The 14,262-nt window shown below is 41.4% G+C and overlaps 1 protein-coding gene across 3 annotated transcripts in view; it reads left to right on the top strand.

The window, feature by feature from the left end:
* Positions 1-245: 245 nt before the first annotated feature.
* Positions 246-14,262, top strand: part of ZNF451 (zinc finger protein 451) — an 87,214-nt gene continuing 73,197 nt past the window's right edge. Inside the window, exons 1-4 of one of the 3 annotated variants that reach the window (XM_059078126.2) lie at positions 396-517; positions 881-964; positions 7,669-7,749; positions 9,209-10,795. In XM_059078126.2, coding sequence (XP_058934109.1) covers positions 497-517; positions 881-964; positions 7,669-7,749; positions 9,209-10,702 — 1,680 coding nt within the window. In that variant the 5' untranslated portion in view covers positions 396-496 and the 3' untranslated portion in view covers positions 10,703-10,795. Of the gene's footprint in view, positions 518-880; positions 965-7,668; positions 7,750-9,208; positions 10,796-14,262 lie in introns of those variants that run through there. The other 2 variants (XM_059078124.2, XM_067005893.1) reach the window with 2 other exon arrangements.

The raw sequence follows: 14,262 nt of genomic DNA, 5'->3' as shown, positions 1-14,262 counted from the left end.
TCCATCACACGCCTGTCACTTCCACAACCACACGAAACCCATGCCTACGCCCTCCTCCCCATCCTCGTCCCCGCCCCTTACTGTAAAACAGAAACCAGCCAGCCCACCGCCGGGCGAGCGGCAGTGACGTCAGCCACGAGAAGCGCATGCGCCTTGCCTCGGGGTCCTCTTCCGTTCTTTTCCAGTAACTCTTAGGGTGGTCTCTGTGCTGTTGGAACTACAGTTCCCAGCGGCCGACTCGGCGGAGGAGGGAGGCCGGGATTGCGCCAGGGAGGCCAGGCACCGCGGGCCTAGCGGGCCGCTCCTCCCCGGGAAGCGGTTTTGCAGCCCTTTCCGCCCGCGGTGTCGGCGGCTCGGCGGCGTCCTCGGCTCGGCGCGCAAGCGGGGGGCGGGTCACGGCGGCGCGTGGCTGGCTGGCCGGCGGGGCCGGCGGGGAGGCTGAAGCGGCGGAAGGGACGACGGCAGCGCGGGTGCCGGCAGGCGGGCCGTTGGGGAGATGGGAGACCCAGGGTCGGAGGTGAGTAGCGGGCTAGGCACGGCGTGGTGCGGGGTCCGGGGGGTGCTGGGTCGGGCCTGGGGGCCTGGGGGACGAGGGCCCCTCAGCAACAATGGCCGCCCGGCCCGGCTCGAGAACCGTGGCTGGGCGCGGGCGCGGCGTGGGTTCCGAGGCCGACTGCCTCTTGGGGGAGCGTGCTCCCTGCTCCTCTGGGAGAAGGGATGCGGAGGGGCCCCTGCGGTCCACGGACGCGAGCTCGGGCTCGCGGAGGCTGGGGCTCCGTTAGGTCTCCGCGAGAGCTTTCCTTCTTCGTTCCCTTCGGAAAAATCTAATTCTGTAAGTGCGGGGTTGTCTAGATAACCGTGTTTTGGCTTATTTTTATAGATAATAGAATGTGTTCCTCCAGCTGGGCCTGAGGCGTCCGAGTCAACACCGGAGGAAAACGAAGATGACATTCAGTTTGTTAGTGTAAGTAGCGACGATATTCGGGTTTTTCCGAGTCAGAGACTATGCGTGAAAAGCCGTGATGTGATTACCCCTCACCTGTTTGTTCATCGTGCATCAAACGTGTGTGTGAATGTCTGATAGGGACTGTACACTGTGGAGCAGGGCATAGGAGTAGGGAATTTGCCCGAAGAGGTGTCTGAGCAGCCCCAGTTGGCATCACAAAGCCTGTGGCCTGCGGTGCGTGCCGTACCCTGAATCTCGCTGCTCCCCCTGCACTTTGAGCCGTTCATGTACGCAGGGTTGTGGTCTCTTAAGACTGTTTTGAAGTGAGACTAAGAGTAACTTCTAAAAGATAGCACACAGGTTAGGGAGAAGGGAAGGCTAGTGCTGAGGAATGAGGTAGAAAACCAGAAGGGCTGCAGGAACTCAACTTCTGAGCCTGTGTGTCTCCATAACGTGAAGGCGGGTGGCTTGAAGACTTCACTAAGCTCTGAGGTCATCCTGTTACAGCACAGTCCAGCAGGCAAGGTTCACAATGAAGGGCCCCTATCACCAGGAACCTCCTGTATCTTTCTGTTTTTATTTCCTTCAGACAGTAGTTTCCACGCATTAGTAAGTAGAAGTGTGTGGATTTCTGGACCTCATTACAGACCTATGGAATGAGAAATGGGAGGTGGGGCCCAGGAATCTTCATGTTGGTGCAAATGCAGGGGTGTATGAAGCTGTGAACACACTTTGTAAAACATTGGTTGCAAAAACTGAAGGGGGTGCTGTGATACATTTGAGGTTAATTTCCACCCCACACTGTTAAAGTTTTATAAAGGCTCTGCTTAAAGTAGTAAGTATCTCGCTTAGCTGGAGAATCCTTCTACTGTAAATGATTCTTTTTGAATACTGTAGTTGAAGTTTGCTATTAAAGATGTATAATCTTTAATTCCCTGTGTGATGTGTATTTGTGTTTGTTAGTTCTTGGACAATTTTGAAAAACTGGTTATTAAACAGTGTCTTTTATGTACCCCAACATTAGGCCATTGTGGTGATGCATTGTTGTATTGTGTTTCAGTGGGTTTGTTTACGAGTCTTTCACAAGATCATTTCTTGTTTTTTTTTTTTTTTTTTGCCTTTGCCCATGCATATGGTGCTGTATCCTTTTCATTTTAAACTTTAAAGGTTTGGGGGTGGTGGTAGAAGAAATTGTATCCAGCCTGTTCCTTCACTGTGAATTGAAGTATGTTTGGCTCTTCAGGACAAATGTTTCAGGTTCTCCCTGAATATGGGTATATTTGTGAATGGAGAATATTTACCTTGGTATTTTGTGGAAATTAAGAGGGACACACTTCTTTGTGAACTGTGGGGCTTACTTTGAGAATCACTGATGGAATCTACAAAAATAAGGTTAAAAAAATATATATATATATATATATAGGTACTCTGTGGAGTGAAGAATTGTGGTGTAGCTTGTCAGTACTTAAGATAAAGTGTGTATTAGACTGATGTTTAAGAATATGCTTTTAAGTTAAATATTATTTTAAATGTAGAGAATCTGTTATATCTTTGCATCCAGAGTAAAAAATATACAATCAGTGAATTTGTGTCCATCTTGATACATCTTATATTTATCTCTGTTTCCAAATATAAGTTTAAAGGTTTAATAGTTCCAAATAGAGAAGTGAATTATATGTATTAAATGCAATTACAGTATTAGAAGAAACCTATTAAAAACATTCCTTATGCCTTTATGGTGATAACACTTCAATGAATTAATGATACCTTAATTCTATTTTAAAATACGTTAGAGACAGAATCTTCTCTCTCTAACCCAATCTTACACTTGACTCCTCAGGTAGTGCTTATTCAATAAAAATAATAAATAGTCTGTGCTTAAGATTTCTTCAGATACAAAAAGAACATTGTGATATTACTTCTTGATTTACACTGGTTTGGATTTCTTCGTTCATTCTTAGTCTAACTTTCCCATCTTTAATCTGCATGGTGGCACAGTAGTTTTTGTGTGGTTTAGAAAATACAGAGTTTGAAACTGAGCATGTTGAAGGAAAGGAAGGATATAGATGTGGAGGTGCAAAAATGAGCCCTTTCATTTAAATTTTATTGAAATACACATACAGAGAATTGCACAGTTCATAAGTGTACCCTCTGATTTTTGCAAAGCTAGTACACATGTGTAAACAGTGCTTAACTCAAGAGACAGAATGTTACTATACAAACTTTTCATTTAGGTCTTTTGCTCTAATTTTCTGTTTAATTTAGTAATATGATCCCTTATTCAGCCACCATCTTTATTTTCTGCATTCTTTGAAACTGCAGATATGTTAGTTAATTTACTCCCAGAAAACTTTTAACTCAGGGCTAATGACATGATCTTTCACAGTGCTACTGTAGATATAAAGGTATAAAAACTGCTGAGACAGCCTATCATAATCTTGATAACAGCACATGAGATTTAGGCTTCAACCAAGATGATTGGTATAATGTGGAATCATTGAACATGTGGAATATTTGTATATTTTCATAAATTACTTCAGAGGGTCATGGACAAATAATGAGGGTGTCTTTTGGCTGGGTGTCTTGGGGTTGTATTAGCTCAATAAATAAAAATAATGTTGGAGCAAAGTCCTGAGTTAAGTAACTTAGAGCTACAGAGATTAGTTGGAAGTACATCCTACCCATAAGTGTCAGTATTTCAGCGTGAGAGATGAGATAGGGATGAGGACTTTGTAAATAGTTCTAGTAGAAAGTTCTTTTATAAAAGTACAAAGTGCTGTAAAAAAAAAAAAAAGACTTAGGATTTTCAGTTTATTTTTCATAGGTAGCATTTAGTGTTTTTATGTGTTTAAAAGAGTATTTTGAGAAGAAACAAGGAAAGTCATCAAAATGGGAGAGCAGAGAGGATTATGCTTAGTTCTGGAGGGTACTTTTTTTAAAGTGGGAGAAGGAAGGATGGGCCGGATAGTATAGATTTTGAATTGTGGACTAAATTTGAACTTAGAGCAGGCATTTGGGAATCATTTGAAATGTTTGAATCGGGTGGGACTGCAAAAGTAAACTATGTCCCTAACTTCTCTATGTGGGGAAAAAAAACCCATGAATTATTTAGGGTTTTAGATTAGATTTTTGCATCTGTTCTCAAATCCATGTTCTTTGTTTTAGACTGGGGTAAACTAGTTTTTCTGTAGACTGCATTTTAGTGTATTGACATCACTTTCCAATTAGTAGGTATTTGGTGTTTTGGCTTTGTATGAGAAATCAGTTTTCTAATCACAAGAGTGAAAGCTTTTTATTTCATTAAAAATGTTTTTTAAAGCTTAGAATATTAATTAAACTGTGTTTCTAAACTGTTTTGCTTCTGCCTGTGCTCCTGCCCCTAAATTGTGTGGCTTTGGAGTAGAATCCTTTGATTTTGTTACTGGTACTGAGGGCATGAGAATGATGGTTCGTTCACTAGTTGATGGATGAAGCAAATTTAAATAAAATACCTTGTAATTGGAGGACCACGTGCATTTTTACTTTTTAAGAATATAAGCAGCCATTATAAACATAGTAAGAAATTGCCTTTTCTTGGTATTTGTATTATAATTATTACTGTTTCAGGAGAATTAATAACTTTTTGGCCAGTGTTGTGAGTTATTCAGAGTTGGGGACAATAGCAGGTAGACTTTTTCCTCAAATTGAAGGAAGAGAAAGTATCTTATCTCTGAAACTTAGGAAATAAGCATTGATTTAAACATAGTGTGTATACTTGGAACTGCCTCAGAACTATGTGATTAGAGACCACACAGCCAATGATGTGATTAGAGAACCAGATGGGCCTAGCTTAGTTTTCTCCTTTGTTAAATGGCACAATAGTGAAGTAATGTGGGGATTGAACGTGAAAAGTTTAGTACCTTTGCCTGTACAGGGCTCAGTGACACATGTTCCCGATTAGAGTAAGATCAACGGAGTACCAAAGGGTTTTGATCCTTAGGTTCGTTATGGTGGAAGTTTGTCCATATCCACTGTGAAAATTAGCTAAAGTATAGAGTGTTTGTTTATAAGTAATATTTTCCTTTGGAATACTTACTCTTCCATTGTTTTTCTACTCAGCCTCTTTGCCTTCTTAGGTCTCAAGCACATGCTGTCTTCTTCTACCATTCTGTCACTTATAATTCCATAATATTTGTTGAGTGAATGAACTGTCAGTGACCCCTGCTTTTTCTCATGTATGGACTTCCTATCCTGATTCTTTTTATTCTGCTCTCTTAATTAGTGTGAATCATAAGTTGTCATTGTTCAGTAGTTCAAAGGTGGCTGGGTATCAGTGTAGTGGTTGACCCCAGCAGGATATTTATGCTACTTTTCTCATCTGTCCTTACTCCTGCCCTTTCTCCTGTTTCTGCAGCTACTTTTTCATCTTGTTTGTGACCATTTTCCTGCCCATTCTACTTTGTGCTTTGTGCCCAGTTATCCTTTCATCTCTCTTTTTTCTCTACCTGCCAACCCTTCATGGAAGCTCTGCCCCAGCCTCTGTGTGTTTGGTACCTCGGGGACTTTCTTGGTGTGCTGCTTCAGTGGACGTGTAATAAAAGTTCCTAACATACATTTCTTGAGGAGAGCAAGCTTTTATATTTTTATCTCCTCTACTACCTTCTTGGATTGAATGTATGATTTTGACAACCTTATTACAAATGGTAGGTTTGGGTCTTAAAGTAGGTGATTCATCTCTGTTGACCACACATTGCAGAATATCTGTCCCTCTAATCCTCTTTTTTAAATGTCCATTTTTACAGCTCAGGCAGAAATCCTAATTACTTTATTACATGAGCCCTGCCCAGAAGTTTTGCTCTCTGGTTTTATCTTACTGGCTAAATCACCACCTGCAGGGAAAGCAGTTTCCTGCTTGGAGAGAAGTTGCAGCCTAGGGGAGAAATACACTTGTCTTTGAGACTGGATGCCTTGTCTCAGGAAGAGGATCTTTAACTAGATCTTCGCTTCTGTCTCTTGACCTGGGGTCTTTTTCTCTTAATTTTTCCACTGAATATATCATTTTGGCTTCCCAACAGCCATCTTTCCCAATCCTGAGAAATCTTTCCCTCAGCCATGTTCTCCCCCTGTGTTCCTTTCACTTGTTTTAAACATAGTAGAATTTTTCAAAGAATAATCTTTTTTTTTTTTTTTTTTTTTTTTTTTTGCCATACGTGGGCCTCTCATCGTTGTGGCCTCTCCTGTTGCGGAGCACAGGCTCTGGACGCGCAGGCTCAACGGCCATGGCTCACGGGCCCAGCCGCTCTGTGGCACGTGGGATCTTCCTGAACGGGGGCACGAACCCGTGTCCCCTGCATCAGCAGGCGGACTCTCAACCACTGCGCCACCAGGGAAGCCCCAAAGAATAATCTTTACTCTTGGCCTTTACTGCCTCATTTTCAGCTTAATTTTTTATATCCTGACTTCTGTGCTCACTACTTTCTTGCAGTTGCTCTGTCAAAGACATTTCAAAATCTCCTTTGTTGCTAAATTCAGTGACATTTTTTTTTTTTTTTTCAGTGCTCAGTGTTTTTGGCCACATTTAGCATTGACACCTTTTCATTGAGGTTTTCTCTATCTTTAGGTTCTTTGAATTTGTGCATTTCTGATTCTTCTCAGATCTCTGATTACCTACTTAGCTCTTCCTAAATCCTAAAATTCCATCATTTCCTCAAGAGCCTCCTTGAATCCCTTCTTTCTCCTCTTTGCTTTCTTCCTTGGCAATATCATAGTTTGAGTTTAGTTCTCGAGTTACTAGTCTTGTAGGGGAGCATCTTTCCAGTCTCCATTTCCAGTTATGTTCCTATACCCAGATTACAGGCTTGCATTTCCAGCTGTCTGCCAGGTGCCTCTGTGTACCCCTTGTACATCATCCCATTATAGCCAAAGGAATGCCAGCTTTCTGTCTTTGTATTCCAAATTAATGTCTATCCTTTAGTCTCCTAAGCTTGAAACCTTAGAGACCACTTTGACTCCTTGTGGTTGTTGGGGTTTTGTTTTTATAGTCAATCATGTTTTGGTTTTGTTTTCATCTTACCTGTATATCCTTTTGTATTTGCACCACAGCATCACTGTTATTTTTGCCATCACCACTACTTTAGTTTTGCATTATTATGTGTGTGGACTGGTTAATTATCCTGCTTTACGTACTTCTCTGTGTGATTAATCTTCTTAAGGTAAGCTCTCATGATCTTAATTCCCATCTTAGTATTTATTGATTCCCTTTTGCCTATAGAATAAAATCTAGGCTTTTAAGCTTAGCATTCAAGGCTTGGTCTGTGGTGGAGCCAGTATGGATGGAAAGAAAAGATGAAGGAGAACCAGGTTTGATGTGTGACTCTGTAGGAGTCGGAAGTACAGCCTAGCTCCTAGTCAGAGATACCCATCCCATCTGAAAAGCATTGGCTTACAGTATCTGTGACCTTGTAGCACTATTCCTGTGTTAATAATCCTCTCCCCAAGGAATCAACACAGTCCTAATACCCGACCTTGGCTTAGGCTCTTTTAGATCTTGTCATCATTTCTTAGTCTTGTGCTATGAATATTTTCATCTGCATTTGTTCTGATGATTTTCTACCACCCATAAGGCTTCCTCTTCAGAAGAGTTCTTGCCAGTCAATCCCAAAATCGACAAAAAGGATTGTTTTAAATGCTAATTTAGTTTGAATAACTCTCTATGACTTGTTAATTTGTTCATTTTTTCCTAGGAAGGACCATTAAGACCTGTTCTGGAATACATTGATCTGGTCAGCAGTGATGATGAAGAGCCTAGCACCTCTCAGAGTGAGGTAAGTATATTACATTTGACTTGCATTTCTTCACTTCTGGCATTTAAGAAGCATTCTCTAAAGAGAGTCATCAAATCAGCGATGGCTGTGTGTAGGTGCTATTGTGCTTTAGAGAACGGCCTGTTTCTGTTAGAATGGCCCTGAGAGGTAGTCCAAGGAGTCCTCTGCCCAGAAGATCTCCTGCTTCCAGCTTTGTTCCTCTACTTTCAGCGAGGATGTGAAAGGATTATGTGACACAGGAAAGTTCTAAGCCTTGGAGGCCGTATCTGATAAAAGGGAAATAGAATAAAACTGCAAGATTTTTGGCTCCCTTTTCCTTTCCTGTCTCTCCTCAGGTGCCCTGTAGAACTGGATCCTTTTCTTCCAGAACCATGTGGCCACAGAAAATTTGTTGTATCTTGGAAGAAAGGATATGTGAAGATCCTTTAGAAATGGAACATAGGGAAGGGTTGTGGATTATTCAGGCATCATCCTTTTAACCTCCTCTTTCCCCCTCGTGTTTGGGGTTTTCTCTCTGACCTGTGATTTATTGGTTGTGGGTTTGACCTTTAAACTTATGTTTCCCTTACTCTGAGAACCAAAGTAGCTGAGCACTTTGTAGCAATCTTGTCTTTCATTTGTCTTAGCCCGAATTTCTGTTAATGGGCTGTTTTCTTGATTCATTAGAGAACTGGCTGTGTGTTGAAGGCGGCCAGAAAGCTACTTGCCGTATGATATAAGGTATTGGGACTTGAACTTGCAATCAAAATACCTAGGTTTTGGTCTCAGCTTTACTGCTTATTAAGTCTGTGAATTTGGATAAGTAGCCTTTTAACCTTAGTTTCTTTACCACATAAGAATAATACCTACCTCACAGGGTTGTTGTGAGGATGAAATGAGGTAACAAAGCTCCTTGAAAACTGCAAACCATAGAGTAGACCTATGCAACTGGAAAATTTTGTTGTTCATGGAGAGTGAATGAGAGAGAAATTTTAAAGGGATTTAAAAGTGACTCTGCAGTGCAGGACTTCTAGAAATGTTTTTTCTTCTCAGTGGAACTTTTCCCAAGTTCTCTTTTCTGTTATTAACTTTTACTTGTTGCCTTACATATGTTGAATGGGATTTTTTAAAAAATTGTTTTCACGAATAGTCTTGCTGCCTCTTCTTATTCTAGCATGGGAACAAGCAGCAGGCTAGGATGGCACCCCTTGACCTGGGGTTGTTTTTACTCTTTTTCATAGGCACAGTGCCAGGTTAATGCCAGTAGTTGGTTTTGGGCCTTTGGGGTAGTGAAATTTGTGGATTTGACTTCTGTGGTCCCCATGCTGACCTGAAGTGGATTGTATGTTTCATTGTTAATTATAATAATTTTAAAAATTGAGTTCTGCTTACTGGACATGCATCTCTGCACTTGAAAGTTAACATATTAAAAGCATATTTTTTTTCTTCCTTGGTTTTCTTGTTCATGTGGATAACCCAGAGAATGCCTGAGTCTAAGGTGCCATCCTCTGAGAGTCATCGCCCAGAAATGTGCTCTAGCTGCAGTGTTCCTCTTCCCAGTGGAGACAGCAGCTCCTCCTCTGGGAGCTGTACCAGCAGTCCACACAGGATAGTTTCTCAACCTTCTTCTGTTGAGAACCCATTGGAGAACCAGAAAAGTGATCAAAGTAATTCAGTTATTAAGATCTCTGAGACAGAGATGCTTAAGCCATCACAAAATTGCCAGATTCTGCCTTCATCTCCACTTCTGGTCCCCCAAGAATCTTTGGCCTCTTCAGAGGTCAAGGAGGATTTACCTGTAGAGTCTTCTGCTTCACAGCACGGACAGGATGCCATCCTCTATCTCCAGACACAAGTGGCTGAGATGTCCCGAGTGATACGTGACCTGCAGTCCAGGAGCTGTTTTCGATTTCATCATTCTAGGCCAAGTGAGAATTCCTCGGTTCCTTGGGACATCTCTACCTCCAAGGAAGAACATTTATCCACAGTGGAAGAAGAAGCTGACTGCAAATCCCCCTCAGCTGATGACAAAGGGCAGCCAGCTGACCCTAGTCAGTCTAGTTTCACAGGGCTTTTGAAAAGAATGGAACAAAGAGGTATTATCAAGAGAGTCACGTTACAGTCTGAAGCAGAACCATGTGAAGGGAAACCTGATTGTGTGACTTCTAAGAAACGTTTGGTCCCTCCACTGCATCCTCTTCTGAGAATCGCCACCACTGAGGTTTTTAAAGACCCTGCTGATTGCCATCCTTCCTCCTTCATGGGACACAGGGTATACCCTGTGGCCAAGGATACCTCTCCTTTCCAACCAAATCCACCAGCCGGGGGCCCCATCGTAGAAGCATTAGAGCACAGCAAGAGAGGAAGCACAACATCACCTCTGGATTCTACCTCGAAAGAGATGGAGGTCATGGGTTGTAGATTCTACCATGCTGCTTCCATTGCAGCCCGAGCTGCTAGCTACATGGCCTATATGACTCAGTATCAGCGTAAACTCTGGGAAGACATGGAGGATCTGGTCCATGACCCAGAGTTTGATCGTGGAAAAGCAAGATGTATAATATCTGATGGTATGGATGCGGGCCTTTGGCAGCTTTGTACTACTAGGGATATAATGGACTCTGTGGTTAGAGTTATGGCAATGGCAATAGACTACAGAAGGCAGGCTTGGCTTCGACTCACATCTCTCACTAAGAAAACCCAAGAGAAGATCTCACACTTGCCCTTTGACGGTACTTCCCTCTTTGGACAAGATGTGAATGCTATAGTTGCAGAAGAAAACAGTATAAAGGAAAATGACTATAAAGACCACAGCAAATACTATAACCAACATCGATACTTCTATAGTCATGACCAGAAAGCACATTATCACAGTAGAGGATACTCCAGAGGGGATTGGTACAAACCCCGAAACCACCCCTATAGATACAGGAAAAAGGGAGAATCTCCAGAACGCCATGGGTACAAGAATTAGTAACCCATTCACGTTCAGCAGTGCACCTGTCCAAGATGCTGACTGTGCTACTTGCTCCTCCCATCCACACAGGATTTACAGGTAGGAGGGCAGCTCAGAATCTGAACGCATGTCTGGAATCATCACAGCTGACATTTGAATTCTAGACTTTTGGAATGAAGTAAATCATAAAGAGACTCATGCTTTCTTGGCCAAGTGAGTAGTAGAGACGTTCAGTAGGGTTGGACAAAGGTTTACCCGTTATTTCTAGTCCAAAATCAGTCTAGAGGAGGTTACTTAGGAATCTGTATCCTCTTATGATTAAGGAAAAATATAAATATTTCTTCCCCCTCAGGAAAATCTCACTGGTAAACTGAGGACTAGGAGATTTTGGATCTGGAAATAACCTACTACTAGATCTCTAACACCAGAGGCAGATCCTTCGTTTTTAGGTCATCAGTGCTTCCTTGTTTAGGCTTCCGTTTGTCAGATCTTCACAAAAAGACAAATCTGTTATAATCTTTTTATGTCAGAGTGATCAGCTCACCAAGTGTCCATACTACTGTCAAGCTCTGTGAGACTTCAGAATCAGCCTTGAAGCTGTATATCAAGAACTAAAATTCAAACCAAAATTTGCAAAATCCAGTTTGCTTCCAGTGGGGTGGCTCTAGATGTCCCAGGTCTACTGTGGACACTAGCTGGAAGAAGACTTTCCTACCTGTGACATCTCTGTAGAAACTTTCACAGTAACTGTCTTTACCACCCAAAGCTACACAGAGAGAATTCTCTGCAGTTGTCACTCCTAAGTCTGTCAAGCTCTCATATATCACAAGCTGTGAGACCTGGTCATGGTGTTCTCACAGGATAATCTGGGCCTTTAACCAAGATGACCTTGACTACCTTCTAAACTCTTGAGCTCCGTAATTCATCACGCTCTAAATACAAAAAAGATAACGCACATTAATGCCCTGGAAATCAAGGATGTTACACCATTCAGGCATGCAAATCTGAACTCGTAAAAGAGCAAGAATTCCAAACATGCCTGACAATCTGGTCCTCTGATTGTAATAAAGAGGGATGCCATCAGTCTAGATTTTAGAGAAATCCTTCAGATTCAGAGCGTAACTGTGGATGTAGTAGAGAGAACATCTCATGCACTTCTCTTTCTGGATGTCCATTAATGATTTCTCAAGACTTCAGTGGCGTGTTCTTGGTTTATTGGTCCCTTAATCCAGTCAGACTCTTACCATGAGAGACGACTTATCTTTTTGTTCTCAGTTCTTCGCATTATGATTTCTCCATCAGACTGGAACTGGCAGCAGATACCTCAGTTACATGTCCTACAGTATCTATCTCGAGGCAGTGGCTGTGCAGTGCCCAGCCCTTAGACCCTTGTCTTCACATCATGACTTCAGTATTGGAGAAACTGCCAAATTGGAGGGGTCTGAATGCATCATCTAGAATTATTTGCTTCGCCAAATAGAAAACAATTTTATCAGTAGACTCATAATTTGTAATTTCTTGGTTTGTCGAACAGCTGCATTTTTTTTTTTTCCATCTGCTTGACCGTAGTATTTTGGGTCTACTGTTAGTGGACTGTGACACTGTTTTCAGGTTTATATGGTTTCTGTTTCTTGGCATGGTTCCTGCACAGTGGTGACTGATGTTTTCCCTGGTGCCCCACTTTTTAATAGTTTATTGGAAGCCCATTCCCCCTCCTCATCATAACCATATTCAGCACCCTTTTTTGTTTACTTTTCTTCCTCTCCCTGTTTGTGTTGTAGAGGTCGAAGATGCAAATATCTCTACTTGGAAAGAAGTTATTTTATTTTGTCAGATAGTTTCAGGGTACTGTATTGATTCTGTTTGTCCTATTTGTAGATGAAGCTTAAGCTGCAGTCTTGATAGAGTCTCCTCTTGACACATTTGGTCAAGTCATGTCTAGAGTTAATATTTACCTTTAATTTTTCTATACTTTTCACAACGTTTTATTTCTGTTTTAGGTCCGTGCCAGTGCTCTAAAAATTCTTTCAAATTGAACCCTAGAAGAGCACTGATAACTGTCTAAAAAGAAACAAGGGCCTAAGAAATCATACGAAGATTTTTACAGTTCACTATGTGTACTCTACCAGTTCAGCAGTCTCATGTGCCCTTGCTGTAGCACGGTAGTTTTCTTCTGTGAAAGGACTAGTCATGGGGAACTTGCTGGAGAGAGAGACCTTGACACTTTTCTATATGGCTGCACATAGATGTTCCTAGTTATCTGAGGCTACTTCACACTGCTCCCACTTTTCCATTTCTCCCCGTCCCTTCCCTGAATCACATACTGGGTCACCAAACTTGATAATTTTTGAGATACTCTTATTTTCCAAAATTCAAACCAAAATTATGGTTGCTTGAAGACCTGATTCTCTGAAACTGCTCTGGCATTTCCACCTAACCTGCTCTTTTTAATTTTTTTATTTTTAATTGTGCTTAAAAAAAAGATAACATAAAATTTACCATCATAACCATTTTTAAGTGTATAGTGGAGTAGTGTTAACTGTACTCATGTTGTTGTATACCTCTCCTTTCCTAAATGTTTGTAGAGCCGCATTGCTGCTGTCTTCATTTTGTGTTATGTTGCTCTGTAGCAGCAAGTAGCATTGCTTTGCCACTCTCTGATTGATATGCCCAAGCATCTCCAGAGATCTTCCCTAAAAATAAAAAGGTATTGAGATATCATGGAATTGGTGGTCAGGTGGCTAGCTTCTGAAGGGGTTCGGCAGTTGCGTGGGGATGGGGCAGAACACCGAAGTGTGGGAGCAGGTTTAGCTGTAGATTGGGTGCTTGACTGCAGAAGAAACAATATTCTTAACCTGTTTTTTAAGATTAGTTTAAAGTCTTTTTCTGGCATACTTGAATGATGATGGTGTTATAAAACTAAAAACAGGGATTTGGTGTAGGGAAACAGCCCTAATAGACAACCACAGTAGTGTATGGAATTCATAATTAGATAACAAGTTTTCACATCATGTCTGCCATTTGCAGAGCCTTCAACAAGGTTCTCCATCAGGCCAGCCTCTGAGGTTTGAACAGCTCTAGGTCTTCTAGGAGGCCTAGCAATCATCGCAAGTTGAGTGATTTGGTGTTCTTGAAAGGGATGTGTCTAATGATCCTTTTTCTTTAAAATGTTATTGTTTGACTAGACATAAAATGTATGTGGAAATGATATGATTTCTCATGGTTACTGTTTGTACACAGAAATGCTGTTTCTATTCATTGTTATATGAAGTGCCTTTTTAAATTTCACACTACTGTTTAAAACGTAACATTTTAATGTCTTGCATATGTTGCTGGTGATATTTATGTAAATTCTGTACAGTGATTTTTTTATCTTGTAGTTTATTCGTCTTCTGTACAATTGCACTATCTAAATGTACTCTCCTTCTGAATGTTACTTTGTTTTCATTACAGCACTATTGATCCATTTCAGAAGGTTGTAGAGTATGTCCCTCCCTCTTTATTTAAATAACTTCACAGTAGTTATTTTAGTTTTTAGTGATAGGCTCAGTTTTCTGGGCATTGAGGCAGCTTTGTTT

This window comes from Kogia breviceps, chromosome 10 (assembly GCF_026419965.1).
Source record: "Kogia breviceps isolate mKogBre1 chromosome 10, mKogBre1 haplotype 1, whole genome shotgun sequence".
Lineage (NCBI taxonomy): Eukaryota > Metazoa > Chordata > Mammalia > Artiodactyla > Physeteridae > Kogia > Kogia breviceps.
The sequence above is the reverse complement of the archived record's forward strand: the minus strand, read 5'-3'. Positions and strand labels throughout refer to the sequence as shown.